Below are 16,375 nucleotides of genomic sequence, written 5' to 3'. Positions count from 1 at the left end.
GGGGGCGGATGGCCCGATGGGAGGGGGGGGGGGGGCGGATGGCCCGATGGGTGGGAGGGGGGGGGGGGCGACAGATGGCCCTGCAGGGGCCTGAGGCAAACAGGCGTGGAAGGGGCTGGCTGCCGGAAGGGGGAGGAGTGGAAGCGCTGAGGAGGGAAGTTGCTCAGAGAGCCGGAGGCGGGGTAATCTCCCCCAACAACATGAACCCGCCTCCGGCTTTTTTTTTTTTTTTCTCCAGCGCGAGCGCGGGAAAAACAGCAGCGCGAGTGCGGGAAATTTAAAAAACACACGTGTGCTGCTTGGGCCAATATTTACTCGCCCGGGGGTTAAATCCACCCGCCCCGGGCGAGTAAATGTATATAATTGTCGAACACTGTATGTATATATATTATATATATAATCAGTCATTTGGCCCTCGAATCTATCTCAATGAGGACCCATTACTTGAAATAAGAGGTGGGAATGGGAAGGAGTTACTTGGTCCTGTATTATTATAATATACATGCCTACGGTCATTCTTTTCTTTTAGGCTTTTCATAAATAATTTTTAAAAAAAACTCTTCTCTGGTGTCCTAAACACATTTATCTAACACACCTAACACAGAACGACATCAACTGTTGTAAACTACATTCAATTTAATTCAGTACTCTGACGGATTATTTAGGAAAAAAAGCTGCTCAAACAATGCAAAAAAAAAAAAAAGGCATCTTTTCTGATTGGCTCCCTGCCACGCCATGTGACGCGTCGCCCCACGGGAAAACAATCCTCTTGTATCCCCTGCCGGCTGACGCGTGGCAGTGAGCAGGGAAGCGAGGAGGCAGGGGGGACTCACAGGGAGAAGGCAAGGGGCTGGTGGGAGGCGCGCACACCGTCGACTGCAGCGGGGACCTAGCCTTAGACAGATTATCACCTAGCATACAGGGCTTCCACTGCAGCAAGGGATTCTGGGAAATGACATGCAAATGAGCACACAGTATCATTTCCCAGAATCCCTTGCTGCAGTGGGAGCACTGTATACTAGGTGATTTTGGTGAAAGGCAGGGTTGCTGATCTGTCTAAGACATGTGAATGTGCTCACAAGTGATATTCTTTATTGGCTATATGCGAACGGTGGAGGTTTTTTTGTCGATATATATATATATATATATATATATATATATATATATATATATATACACACACAGACATTATTTAAGTTATGGTGGGTGAAAAAGGCGACGAAAAAGGCGACAAAAAAACCTCCACCGTTCGCATATATATAATATATATATATATATATATAATTTTTATAAAAATAGCAAAAAAGTTTGCAACCTTTAACTGCCTCTTTATAACCAGATTTTCCTACAAAAATAAATACGAAATAGCTCCTGTAGAACGTTGGGCGAATCATTATTTTGCTTTAAAAAAAGAAGAAGTACCTGTCGGACAATAATTTTTGAAAGATGTGAAAAAGGGGCGATAATCGGTTTTATCCAATCAATAATAAAATAGATCTAATATAATGAATTTTCACTTCAACCGTCTACATTGAACTTCTATCTGAAATATTTAGGCCCATATTTACTAAACAGTGCTATGCCAGAAGATATCCTCCAGCCTTGAAAGTCTTACGGTGCCGGAAGGTGTCTTATGGTACAGAACCGCTGAGTTAATATGGGCCTTATTAGATGACCTTCTAGTGTTACATGTACTGTATGTGACTTGCAATATTGCACTTGAAGTGGTATTGGAAAAAACAACTGTATACAACTCTTACTTACCTGGGGATCTTTTCGGTCATCTTGTAAAAATGGTCTGTCCTACCACCCTCCTTGCACATGTATTTCCTACCGGTCTCAAGGACATCACTACTGCTTGCAAACACATTTGTGATCTTCTATTCAGCAAAAAATACAATGTGATAGAGGAGGCAACAATGCAAACATTGGTCGTAATTTAGGGGGGGAAACGAATTCTAGAAAAGTAACTGATATTGCAATAAAAGGACCATGACTACACAATGGAGTTCAAATGCAATTCAGCTCGTACCACTATCTTAATCTACATCCTATATACTGTAGCTCTGTTATGACATCAGCAATGTTGAGGCTTCATCATTTTTTATTTGCTGCAATATAGTTGCGTTGTTTTTTTATGACTTAAACCCAACTCATGTCATTTGCTATTAAATGCTTATATATTCCCAGTACCACTGCACAAGGGCAAAGGGTTAGATCAGCGGTGTGCAAACTGGGGGGGGGGGGGGGCATGAGATTTTTTTTGGGGGGGGTGGGGCGCGGGCGGTTGCACAGGTCCCGCGCTCTTCCCCAAGGCATTTAAATGAAATGCCGGGGGGACCGCACGAGGCCTCTGCAACCTCGACTTACCGCGATTCAGCCGGCTTCCAGACGCGTGATCATGGCAACGCGGTGTCAAATGACGCCGTGGGTCACGTGAAGTCACTCGAAGTCGAGCAAAGTAAGGAGGGCACGCAAACACCCAAGGAGAGCAGGCAGGGGGGGGGGGGGGGCAGCAAAAAAAGTTTGTGCATCCTTGGGTTAGATGCACAACTGGCATCTTCTGTAAGGGCACAGAAAGCGACTTTACACTTCAGAGCAAGAACAGAGAAGCAGCATATAACAGTGGAATATTTTATCTCCAGAAGCAGATTTCATGTGCTTCTTCTGTTCATAAAACACCGAGGCTAGAAGAGGGCTCGACGGAGGAGGATTTTACCTTTTTATTTATAGAAAAACTAAAATGTGTCAAAATGCATAATCTAAGCCTCAGATGCCGCACATAACCGCCTGAGATGAAAGTAAATGGTCTGATGAACATAAATATGACTTGTCTTGTATTTTTGTTTTTTATCTTCAAGAGAAGGTTTAATTTATTAGTATAGTGTGTAATGTATCTGGTTATCAGCTTTCATTGTTGTTCCAAATGGAAAATATTTAACACGGCATATTTCTCCCTATCAGCCATGCATCTGTTTGGTCTCAACTGGCAGCTACAGCAGACAGAAGATGACACATTTGAGAATGGCAAAGTAAATTCTGATGTGGTGCCAACGCATACTGTATATGTGCCCTCTGGTGATAACGGTGAGTGCAAGAATTACCTATATACCTAATGCAATCATTGTATTTACTGCTGATGGTGATTTTTATAAAATGGTGTTTAAAATAACTTTAGAGGACTGGGTCCAGCCTATTCATTTCTTCTCCAGTTGCATTATAATGGGAATATACAGTGTGTACAGATGTAGTTGGATTTTCTGTTCTCGGTGTGGCAATCGTGGGCAGCTGCCGGTCAGCACCAACGGGTCCAAAAACAGTAAGTGACAGGGAGGATTAACTCTGTGGGGGTCCATGCTTCTGACTGGGACCATTAATCCTACCGGGCCAGCCACCAGTCTGGAAGAGTCTCTCTGTGTCTCTCCGAGCAGCTCAGAAGGTGAGAAGCAGTTAGCCCGGTTTCTCCTGCCCCTTGATGAAGTAGATGGAAGAATATGGATATCTATGTCATTAGAGGGGATACTATAGGACCATATTTGGTCATACGTGTCATCAAGGTGGTTGGAAAGGACATCTGTGAAGAGAAGAGAAGTAGGGATAGCTACTTAACTTATGATTATTGGTGACGCCCATTGGAAATTAGGGTTGACACACAGTGGTGGAACGACTTCAACACTTTCTTCCTCCTATCCCTACTCATCAACCACATTGTAGAGGTCACTTTGTTACCTGCCGACCTGTTTCTTGAAATGATCTCTCCCCTCTGTATATCACCCGTCCTCACCAACAAACTACTACATTCAGTCAAATACACACACAGGCAGTTTTTCCCCCCAAACTGTGGACAGTTTGCTTTTTTGACCGGCTTCATTTGTGACAGTCCATAAGGTTACCGGTGTAACCAGACTTGCTGTCCTCGACGTCGCGGACTAACTAACAAAAGTCCACGGCGCCGGGGAGAGTGTCTGCCGTGATGGGGGAGGGGGGGATCCATGCTTCTGAATGGGATCCCTGCAGTGTTTATCCTTCGACGCGGTCGCAACACTGAAGACAGTAATCTTTGCTACATCTGTATTATAAAGGTGTAAATAGATGTGTTAAGGTAAGCAGCTCACGTAATACAAATCAAATCAAATCAAATCAGCTTTATTGGCATGACGAAAGAACATTTCAGTATTGCCAAAGCGTGAATAATAGGGGGTGGGGGACAATAGTTACACGAGTACTAGGGGGTAGGGTATAATGATTGCACGGTATATGGGTAACAGTTTCGCACAGGGGTGTAGGAGTTAGTGGACGTCTCTCAGCTTGTGGCAGGTGCTGATATAGTGTGCAGCTAGTTCTGCTGTGGTTTCATCTTCTAGGAGGATCGCTATTTTTTGGTTCTCTTCTATATTATTAAAGTTCTGGATAACAGCAGTGAGTTTCTCTAGGTGGGCACTCCTCACTTCAGAGTATTGTGTGCAACGCAACAGGAAGTGAGTTTCATCTTCTACCTCTCCTAGCTCACATCTTTGGCACAGTCTCATCTCCCGGGGCTTCCAGTTCTGTCTGTGCCTGCCTGTTTCTATTTCTAGGCTGTGGGCACTTATTCTGTACTGGCTCAGTTACATGCAGTTCCATGTGCTATGGTAAGCAGCTCACGTAATACATGCAGTTCCATGTGTTATGGTAAGCAGCTCACGTAGTACATGCAGTTCCATGTGTTATGGTAAGCAGCTCACGTAATACATGCAGTTCCATGTGTTATGGTAAGCAGCTCACGTAATACATGCAGTTCCATGTGTTATGGTAAGCAGCTCACGTAATACATGCAGTTCCATGTGTTATGGTAAGCAGCTCACGTAATACATGCAGTTCCATGTGCTATGGTAAGCAGCTCACGTAATACATGCAGTTCCATGTGTTAAGGTAAGCAGCTCACGTAATACATGCAGTTCCATGTGTTAAGGTAAGCAGCTCACGTAATACATGCAGTTCCATGTGTTATGGTAAGCAGCTCACGTAATACATGCAGTTCCATGTGCTATGGTAAGCAGCTCACGTAATACATGCAGTTCCATGTGTTATGGTAAGCAGCTCACGTAATACATGCAGTTCCATGTGTTATGGTAAGCAGCTCACGTAATACATGCAGTTCCATGTGTTATGGTAAGCAGCTCACGTAATACATGCAGTTCCATGTGTTATGGTAAGCAGCTCACGTAATACATGCAGTTCCATGTGCTATGGTAAGCAGCTCACGTAATACATGCAGTTCCATGTGCTATGGTAAGCAGCTCACGTAATACATGCAGTTCCATGTGCTATGGTAAGCAGCTCACGTTAATACATGCAGTTCCATGTGTTAAGGTAAGCAGCTCACGTAATACATGCAATGTATGTCTCTTTATATAGCGCCATTAATGTACATAGCGCTTCACAGTAGTAATACACATGACAATCATATAAATAACAAATAATACAATTAACAGATCATGGGAATAAGTGCTTCAGACATAAAATTAACATTTCGGAAAAGGAGTCCCTGCTCCGAAGAGCTTACAATCTAATTGGTAGGTAGGAAGAACATACACAGACAGTAGGAGGGCATTCTGGTAAGTGCTTCTGCATGGTGTCAAGCTTTATTCATATGCTATGTTAAGCAGATGTGTTTTAAGGTGGGACTTAAAGGTGGATAGAGAGGGGGCTAGTCGGGTATTGAGTGGAAGGGCATTCAAGAGGTGTGGGGCAGTCAGTGAGAAAGGTTTAAGGCGGGAGAGGGCTTTAGATACAAAGGGGGTAGAGAGAAGACATCCTTGAGCGGAACGCAAGAGTCGGGATGGTGCATAGCGAGAAATTAGGGCTGAGATGTAAGGAGGGAGAAGAGTGTAAAGCTTTAAAGTGAGGCGGAGAATTGATATGTGTTATGGTAAACTCATGTAATACATGCAGTTCCATGTGTTATGGTAAGCTCACGTGATGCGAAACATACTTTCAATGGTGTGTTATTTCATGGACCAAAGAAAGCTAATAGCAAATATTAGAAGTAGCGAAAGATTTTAAGGCCTTTATGAAGGCATGATGTAACTAGGGCTAATAATGATTACATCTTGGATTTTAGTGATTTTGGATATGTGTTGACCTTGTGCTTTTTTTTTTTGCCACAAAGTTAACACATTTCCCCGGCAGCAAAGGGTTAACCTAATGTTATTGCCCTTCTGCAAAGTGTAGGTGAAGTTCATATCATATTCAATCACTTAAATGAATATTGATTCAGTTCCTTTTACAAGAAGGTTTCTTGTTACATCCAGGTTGCTGTGTATTGCAGAATATCAGCAGTGTGAAGTCATGTTGTGTGGTTATTTGCACACAAACATGTAATGTGTTAACTTGAGAAATTTTATAGCACTAGCTTTGTATCCAAGATTATGTCACTGGGTGATGGCGTGTGCTATTGATTGTCTATATATATTTCACCTTGATGTGTGACATACAGTTCTCCGATTAGTGAGCATAAGGAAGACTTCACATTTTGCTGTTACCCACACCATGCAATTGCTGTTAATCTTTTAATTTGCACATTTTAACTTGCTGTGGATCTACCTGGTCAAATTACTCTGCATAAATGTGACATGTGTCTCAGTTTGAAACAAGTAATTATAATTATAGATGTGATCCTGCGAATGGCCCTAATGTCATGATACATTATAGCATTGTGTTAAATACATTACAGGTGTTACCATTAAAGTGGGGGAAATATGTGACATGCTATGAGTATGACATCTTTGAATACTTTCATTAAAAGTAGCACAGGTCCTATCTGGGCTGTAGAACTGGCACTGAAAATAATCACATTGAGTTTAAATCAGGTTCAAATCCCAGAGTTTGCTTCTTGCGACATTGGAAAAATCACTCTATCCCCCTTTGCCTCAGGCAAAGCAATTAAAGCAGCAATACCCCCCCACAATGCCAAAATTATTCTTTTCCCTCGGCGCTGACCTCTGGGGACCCCAAATCTCCCATGAAAAATGTGGTCCCTGCAGGTCAAGGGACCATGGTCAAGGTAAGAAAATAACATATATTGAGCAGAGCAGATTTCTACTTTTAACACAAGATATAGCTTCGGGTTCGTAGAGTAAACATAATATTTTTCTCCTTTATTATCCCAATTAGATCTTTTTAAAGGGTTATTTATTTTTATTTTTATTATTGTTGTTTTTTTGTTTTGTTTTTAAATCACGATTTAAAAAAAAAAAAAAAAACATTAAAATTATTCTTTTTTTTACCCTTAGGAAAATCTGGAGGTTTTAGTCAAGAAAACAACACCATTGACTCTGGGGAGCTTGATGTCGGGCGAAGGGCGATGCAGGAGATTCCTCCTGGAGTCTTCTGGAGATCGCAGCTTTACATCGATCAGCCGCAGTTCCTAAAATTTAACATCACTCTCCAGAAAGATGGGTTAATTGGAGTGTATGGGAGAAAGGGGTTACCACCATCACATACACAGGTAATGCTGGGATTTCTTATAATTCATCTTTATCTGCTCCTGTTTCTCACCCACTGTTTAATTACCCTTTCTGGAATGAGGTGCAATAGTAGACTTCCCTACTGAATGCTTATCTTCTCACAGCTGAGGTCATCTGCAATGGAATGAGAGAGGCCATACTGCCCATATTTGGTCATGAGGGCTTTGGGATGGTGACATCTTATTTCACCCATTCATTATGCGCTGAATATTATGATGGATATGAAATTAGAATAGCCAGATTGTTGTATTCGTGCAAAGAATCCAGTTCTGCACAGAGACGGGGTTCCCCTTCTTCTCCCCACATATTCCTGGAGCCCCCACACTTTTTAGCTTCTCTTGAAACCTTGTCGACCTCTCCTGTCGCGGTGTACCATGTAGTTGGTGTTTTCTGCTAGTCCAAGTACTCTTTATATATTTTATCACCTTCCAATCTTTTATTTGGGGTACATTGGAGCTCATCCCCGCTCACTCGCTCTGGTTAAGCCACATGCTCTCCTACACAGCAGACTGAATCTGGATTTTTAAACGGTGTGGAAATAATTCCCTGTATATAGAATAATGCTGTGTAATGGGCACTATCGGGCAGTGCTAGAAACTCAGGATATGTATCTGCTCTGTCGGGGCACAATTTGGGCTGTTCCTGTATAACCGTGACATCTAGTCACTCTATTAGTGTAAGATAGTTTGAAGGCTAAACTCATAAACCTTAATAACACATCATACGTTATTCTTGATTATTTTATGATGGACATTGTAATATTGCTCTTTTGATATAATGCAAATTAAGATTAGGCATCGCCATAAACCTAACACCTTTTTGATGTCAGGCTGTTTAACACGTTGTCACTTAGTTGCTGCTGTTTTAATTAATCTTTGCATTATAGCTGGGGTGACCAACTCCAGACTTCAAGGGCCACCATTAGGTCAGGTTTTCAGGATATCCCTGCTTTAGCACAGGTGGCTCAGTCTTTGACCGAGCCACTGGAGCTGAAGCCAGGATATACTTAAAATCTGACCTGTTAGTGGCCCTTGAGGACTGGAGTTGGCCACCCTTGTAGTGTAGCAACATACTGTATGAAAGTTCCTTCTGCTCATGTGCAGAAAAACTGCAGTCCCACGCAGGACCATAGTGAGTTCACGGCAGTGACGTTTAATAGGTTAAATAATATATTAAATTATGCTACAGTATATTTTCCTTTGGTCTCCATTGTTCTTCCCAATGTTGTACCTTGTGACCCCCTAACCTGGAATGGGTCTGCATTATTTTGAGTACCTGGTCAACGGGGTCAAACAAACAACACTGAGAATCACTCCTGCCGTTTCAGTGTTAAGAGTTTCATTGGCAAATTAAATTGTGTCAACTTTTAATAATGATTTAAGCACACTTACACCTGCCTTTTGGAAGACATCAGTCACTATAAACATATTGTAAACATATTATTGGCAGTAATTCACTTTCGGCTGCACCTTTATTGGCGAATTCTTCCTGACCGATTTGGACCCCCATGCAGTATCCCTTAGGCCAGGGGCGCGTGATTTTCTGGGGGGGAAGGGGGCACAGTAGTTACAGAGGTCCCGCGCTCTCCCCCAAGACATTTCAATAAAATGCCAAGGGGGACCGTGCGAGGCCTCTGTAACTAACTTACCTTGGCTTCCGTCTTACCTTGTTAACCCAGCGTCAAATGACGCCGGAGCCGAGCAAGCAGTGGTGGGGGAGGTGCGAGCAGGGGAGGAGAGCAGGCAGGGGGCGCAGGGGGAAATGATTGTGCACCCCTGCCTTATGCCTAGTCTTGGTGATGTCACCACCTCACACTGGGAATTGATGGTAGTGTTATGTTAATAAACCATGTGTTATAGATTTTACAAATGAAAAGTGTCAAAGACGAAAGCATAATATAAAGTAGCGGAATGGAACATTTATGAATGCCGAGAGACAAATGTGCAGCTAGAAATCCTAGAGCTACAACTTAAAAAGTGACAGTGATGTGAAACCTTTAATACTAACAGTGCTATTTCGAGGCATTTACTACATTACCAGATTTATAGCGGATGGATTTTTTTTTTTTTTAAACATCTCTCCAGTGCACACTCCTCCACTAGCAATGGGACTACAGCGATGTAACCATGTTATATATATATATATATAGCAAATGGAAATATTACTGTGTGCGCATTTGCATGTCTTAGACAGGTCTTCAACCCTGCCTTTCACCATTATCACCCGGCACACAGCTTGCACTGCAGCAAGGGATTCTGGGAAAAGACATGCAAATGAGCACACCATGTCACCTTTCGCTTCAAATCCATATGACATGGACCCCTATAAGATTTTTACCCGCCATAACTACATAAAGACCCTGTTTCCCTGGAAGGGAAAGCATGTGTTTTTAGGAATAAAATCCAGTAATGCAGTGAAGTTGTAAGCAGAAATAATTGACAGTGGCTGTTCAAAACCAATCAATGCTAGACTGAAAGTCTTTTGTGACACTTGCTAAAAATGTCAGTTTCATTGCAACAGGGGATCAATATGCTTATTTAAAGAGACTTTTGGAAATAACAAAGGACTTTGATGGCTTAAAGCAAAATGAAATGAAGGAGAACATACAGATCTTCGCAACTCACTGAAAGTAATGAATGTTTAATTAGAAAAGAAAAATGTTTGTTTGTTGGGAGACGAGTAAATCAAGTTAAAAAAACCCCACCAGTTTGCTGAAAACTGCTGACAAAGTGAACAACTTTTTTTTTTCCCTTCCATTTTGAGCGGAACAATTACATTGCAAACAATTAATTGTGTTTTGATGGCAGTACATGGCTGTGTGGGTTGTAAAGTGATAATACCAAGAGAACTGTCCCTTGTGTATTAAGTGTTATCTATGCCTTCTTATGTATGTGATATGTAGCATATTAGCACCACGCTGGGCAAAAGGCACATATCCATCTGTTATCAGGACGTAAGTAAGTAGAGCGTTGTTTAGAGAATTTTTCTGGGTTACTTATAAGTGGCATAAAAGAAAGATAGATTATACTCATAAGAGAGGATGGGTGGCAGGGCACTGACAGAAGATAGATTTAAAACAGTATTCAATAGCTTATTTTCTTCCCTTCTGTGAGTATTTAACGGTTGACATATTTTTGAAAGAAAAAAAAAAAGTACTACTTGAAAACTGAAAGCACAAGGTTTAGTTAGAGAGCTGCCAGCACAGGCGTAAGGGGTTTGGACAGTACATATATTTATTATTGTTGATGCTTTTCTCTAGGAATTGCAGCTGGTAACTAGAAAACAATTAAAGATGTCAAGCAATGGCCGTGCGTTTTGTGTACACGTATCATCTACTCTGCTGAGTGCCTCTTTTGTCAGGTCTTGAAATAAGCAAATGATACCCATACTGAGCAACTAAATACTGAATAACAGCTTACAATCAAGTCTGATCTCAGACCTGAAACTATGAAGGGAGAATAGACACAAGAGGTTGGCCGTGTGGTCCCTACCTACCATCAATTTCTCTAAATACCTTTATAGATTTGTTCCAAAACTAAAGTGGTGCTCCTGCTGTCTACTCTAGCATAATAATGCATGTGACCTGTTTATTTGCCAGTGCTGCAGTGTTTCCATGAATATGCCTATGGGTCTGTCATGTCAAAGTGGCAGAGTAAGAGCTAGTGCAGCATTAGCACTTTTTCATTCCAGTTCATAACTTTTCTTTTCACAACCACTGATTCAGCACCACAAGGCCCACCAACCTAAATGGATCATGCCCGAGGTCCCCTTTTCCATTCCGTTCACTTCTGAAACCCGGTGGAAGATTGAAGGTTTCCATGTAGTTCACTTCACACAATATACCAACACATCACAGAAGGGAAACGAAGACAGGGAAATCACTGAGCATGGAAACAGAATAGTACATTATTGCAGAAGACGGCGATCCTTAAAGTTAACGGTTAGTGAGTTGTGCTATGAAGCTTGCACATTACCTGACAAGTATTGGAGGGGGAGGAAAAAATATTTTACTTTCACATTCCATCAGGAATATCACTGTAATGTGTATTTGCCTCATCGCCCCCCTATGCTGACATAAAACATCCAAATGCTGCAAACCCCATTCACTGCAGCCGGCCCGGCGTAGGTCTGCTGTGTTTTGTACACCTTTCCAGCCCTGAAGGTGTTACCCGGCCAGGGATATAATTTCAGAACCAGCTGTTTATCTCCTGAAGGTTCATTTCTTTGTATTGCATTTACATTTGGCAATAGAACAGATAAATAGGTGTATGCAAAGCCGTATGTATTTTTCCAGACAATACACACATTGCATGTTAATTTCAAAGAAGAATTATGATAGCCATTGGGGGTCCAGGTGGAGACTTTTTTTTTTTTTTTGCAATACTTCAAAATGAAGCAACATGAAAAGTATTATTCAGAGTGTTGTGCTTTGGAGAACACAGAGGTCACTGCTTCAGAAGTGAAAGCAAAGGTCCTCTTTGCAGATCTGATGGCAAAGGCCACTGCCTCAGATGTGGCCACAAAGGTCTCTTCTTCATAACCAATGGCAAAAGTCTTTTCTACAGAAGTGACAGTAATACTCCCTACTTCAAATGCAACAGCAAAAATGTCTCTGCTTCAAATATGCTCTATGAATAATTTTCACTTTGTTCCAATGAAAGGGATCACCACTTGCATATTTAATTACCGGTAAGGCTATTCGTTTGGAATGTCCACGGCTGGCAGAAGAGATTGACTGTGAGCTGTTTCTTGCCTCTCCCCTTCTTTCCCAATGAACCTAAGAAAAAAAGTTAAGGCGAAGAGGAGGCTTTTGGCACTTAATTGTTGGAAACTTTATTAGAAATGACTGATGCTGGCAGTGAGCAGAGCCCTGCTGTTCTTCCTGCCAGCAGAAATTGCTGCAGAACTTTCATAGGGAGCAGCTGAAGGTCTAGAGGAGCAAGGCAGACTAATGAATCTCTGGAAAAATACGCACGACTACAGCTTTCTGTGGAATTGTTTATTCCAAGCCACAGGTTTCTTTACAATCGAGTTAACAGCGAGTTTGTTTGCTTCTTGGTCGTTCCTGTTTTTTTATATGTATATTATTTACTTTTCCTGTAGCTTAGCACAGTGAAGAAAATTACAAATGATAGTTAATGTTCACAAAGCAATGGATCCAGCAGGGGAGATGTGTTTTAAGCCACCTCGGCTGATTAATAGCCTGGTCTGCATTCCGCTTTTGTTTTCAAGAGATAAATGTGTTTTGAATATCAATGCACCTATATAACAATGTATGCAGGACACTCCTTGTTTTAGCACCAAACTAGAACAGAAGAAGGTGAGGGACAGCGTACTTGTAGTCACATAGCAAGGTTTTCTGTGATATGTACGCTCTAGTGCCAGGGATCCATACGGTGTATACACTTATATACCTCCAATAAATTCACAGCACAGATACAGGGGCTAGAATAGTCCTTAGACAGTTGTCAAGTGGTGAAGAGTCCTTCAAAGGGCCAATATTCCCTGATGGGATGGAGTGAAGGGATAACAATCCACCACACCGAACCTCATTGGGATGTTCCCTGGATCTTCTACTATGCCACCCAGATAGACAATGTTGCATGAAGATTTCTACTCACATTTCTGGAGTGTCCCCATCCTGTGCCCGTTGGGAAGGCGTGCTGCCACTGGCACAAAGTCAATATCAGCATCCAAGAGATGTAGCGCACAGCCAAGAGAGAGGGTCAAAATTGCAGTAAAAAAAATCAAACTTTATTCGTCCATTAAAAAACGGAGGTGTAAAGACCTCCTACATGTTTCGGGCGTCCTGCACTTTATCAAGGAGTAACTTGATTCACTTGTAGTCACAGTTGAATGTCAAAATATATGGTGATAATAAGATCTTAAACAACAATCTTTGCATATATTTCCAAGAAACTTTTTTTTACAGAAATGTTTAAAAATGCTTCTTTATCAATCACGAGGATTTAACTCATTAATAATATCACTTCTGCAAAATCATCTTGGATCTAGGTGTGGCTGCATGTATATATTTTAGATATGGGTTTGGAACATAGATGGATTCTGGCTTACGTACAAATGAGTGAGAAAGGAATGATTGAGAACACACGGGCCCTTCATTTTTTTAATACTTCTAAAATCTTGACGTTCCCTTGTAGTACGACTTCGTGGAGCTTCTAGAAGGCAGCAGGTTAATTTCAAGAGAAAAACGCAACCTGCTGGAGTCTGAAAAGGCCGCCCGGCTCCCGAGGTCCGTCAGTCTTCACGAGGCTGGGTTTATTCAGTATCTAAACTCTGGAATCTGGCACATCGCTTTTTACAATGACGGCAAAGACCCGGAACCTGTGTCATTTAACACAATTGTTATAGGTAAGCCCAGCCATCTAATGACATTAGTCTGTGAGCAATGGCAATGTATTCAGTGTGGTATTTGCACTTGCGCAAGTAATGCAGGTCCAGGAATAGTGCGTGCTGTTCCACACAGAGTTTACAATCACATCTCATTTTGGTTCCCAAAGTACTGTACATGAAATGAATGTGTTGTAATCAGGAGGTCTAAAAGTGTTGGGCTAGGTCTCCTATAGTCTTATCAATTGAGATAACAGCCGTAAATTTTCCTTTAGTCGGCAGTTTATAGCAGATAATTTGCAATATAATTTATGTTTGAATACTCCTGCTGATAATGACATTTGTTACATAGTTACATAGTAGATGAGGTTGAAAAAAGACGTACGTCCATCAAGTTCAACCTATAACTTTAGTTGGAGTTGTTGAAGTCCCACAGTACAAGGGTTGAGCGTAGGTCTTCTGATTCCTAGCCAAGTTCCTTAACCACAGAGCCAAAAGCATGAGATTCTCTCTGACTTATTATAACTGTGAGGTCCAAGTTCCCCTGTAGTGCACAGAATGACTGACGTGCATTTTCAGTCCTTACTAATTAATGTATAACTTTCTGCATAGGCAGCGAGCAAGAATGTCATTTCACATTAGTCAAGTTGCATTAAAAGTATTTGGCGTCCCGAACACTCTTGTCATAACAAATTGAAACTCCTAATCCTACCTAACACAGCCAGCAATTATAGGAAATAAGTCAATATTTGCTTTCTTTGAATTACTAAGCAAGTCTTGCGCCGCAGTTGTGATCAAAAATGCCTGACGGATACAAAAGAGTAAGAGAGGAAAAAAACTGTATTACAATAAGCTCAGCAGCAGGTTCCCTGACTAAAGACCGGTATAAATAGTCTCGCAAAATCTTTTCTTTTCAGAGTCCGTGGTGGAATGCCCCCGAAATTGCCATGGAAACGGAGAATGTGTTTCAGGAACGTGCCATTGTTTCCCTGGATTTCTAGGCCCCGATTGTTCAAGAGGTAAACACCAATTGGTTTTCGTTTGTTCATTGGATAGAACTACGCTGCTGACACACACGACGTCACTGTTTCAAGCACAAGTAACTGACGTGCAGTGTTATTTTATTTATTTTTGTCTCCTAAACATTGCTCGTCTCAGCAACCCAGGATGGGCAAAAAAACAAACCAAACGGTCCTTAATTCTTTGTCTTGTGTCATGTTCTATTTCACAGCCGCCTGCCCTGTATTGTGCAGTGGTAACGGGCAGTACTCCAAAGGCCGCTGCCTCTGCTACAGTGGCTGGAAAGGCACAGAGTGTGATGTTCCCAGCACTCAGTGTGTTGATCCACAGTGTGGGAGCCATGGGATTTGCATTATGGGATCCTGTGCCTGCAATTCTGGGTATAAGGGGGACAACTGTGAAGAAGGTAAATATATTGTATGCTTCCGTTTCATTACTCAAAGAGAATTATAGTACAGGAGAAGCAGTCATACTTCCATTAAAGGAGCACTTCACACCTAGCCCCCCGCCCCTTTTTATTCAGGTGGGAAGCAAGAGCTCCCCAGAGCTGAGCAGCCCTAATTTCCACTCCAGGGACCCCCTAATTTCAGAGATACTTACTGGGGAAATACTTCCTGGTATTTAAATCCCACACGTCACATGGGCCAATAGTTGCGGCTTCCTGTTGGCCCGTTTATTGTGGGAGATTTAAACCGCCATTTTGTTTCCCCTGGAAGGGATGCTACCGATCGGCATCTTGCCCGGGTAAGTGTCTCGGGAACCAATGGGTCCCTGGAGCTGAAATAACTGCAGTTAATCTCCGGAAACACCTCTCTTCCCCACCTATGTAAAAAAAAACAAAAAGGAACTGGGGGGCAAAATAAATAAATAAATGAGCAGGAGGAACTGCGACTTTAAAGGCAGGATACGAAACACAAGGAAGGATTTATTTGAAAATATGTCATTATATTTTCTATAGCCGTGTCTTACTGCTTAAAAATCAACATGTTGCAGTACATATGAAACTGAATATAATTGTGCACTTCAGGCTATGAGTGATGCCTGGCCCTGCTACCCCTAACTCATTGTAACAATCAACAATGCAATCAGTGCATGAGCTTTCTTCTTCATGTTTTGATGGGTCAAGAGGCCATTGGGTGTCGGTAATGGATCCCTGTAAGGGAGGAGCTGTACGTCTGAAAAGACTGTGTATTTCACACAGGAGAAGCTTCAGAATGGATATAGGCACACAATGCATATTTACTTGGACAGGGGGCGGGGGGGCGATGGACATTTGCTTCACCACATAAAATTAAACCTATCAATTATGATTCAGACAGAGGTTTTGATTTTATTTTAACTACTTCATATCCAGATCTACCAATGACCACCTTCAGATCTTTCAGACTTCATTAATCATTACCAACAAAGATTTACACATCTAATTTGTGGATAATTGCACTGCAGTAATCTGGTTTTGAGCATATGCACAGTTAAAAGCACATTTGACACCTAAA

General features: G+C 41.8%; 1 protein-coding gene across 16 annotated transcripts in view; it reads left to right on the top strand.

Moving 5' to 3' along the window:
* TENM3 (teneurin transmembrane protein 3) overlaps positions 1-16,375 on the top strand; it is an 816,371-nt gene that overhangs the window by 683,956 nt on the left and 116,040 nt on the right. For all 16 annotated transcript variants that reach the window (XM_075610837.1, XM_075610771.1, XM_075610754.1 and 13 more), the window contains 5 exons: positions 2,965-3,087; positions 7,275-7,489; positions 13,670-13,880; positions 14,777-14,878; positions 15,091-15,285. In XM_075610837.1, coding sequence (XP_075466952.1) covers positions 2,965-3,087; positions 7,275-7,489; positions 13,670-13,880; positions 14,777-14,878; positions 15,091-15,285 — 846 coding nt within the window. The remainder of the gene's footprint in view (positions 1-2,964; positions 3,088-7,274; positions 7,490-13,669; positions 13,881-14,776; positions 14,879-15,090; positions 15,286-16,375) is intronic.

The sequence above is a fragment of the Ascaphus truei genome, chromosome 1 (assembly GCF_040206685.1).
Source record: "Ascaphus truei isolate aAscTru1 chromosome 1, aAscTru1.hap1, whole genome shotgun sequence".
NCBI lineage: Eukaryota > Metazoa > Chordata > Amphibia > Anura > Ascaphidae > Ascaphus > Ascaphus truei.
This window is presented reverse-complemented; position numbering and strand designations above follow the sequence as displayed.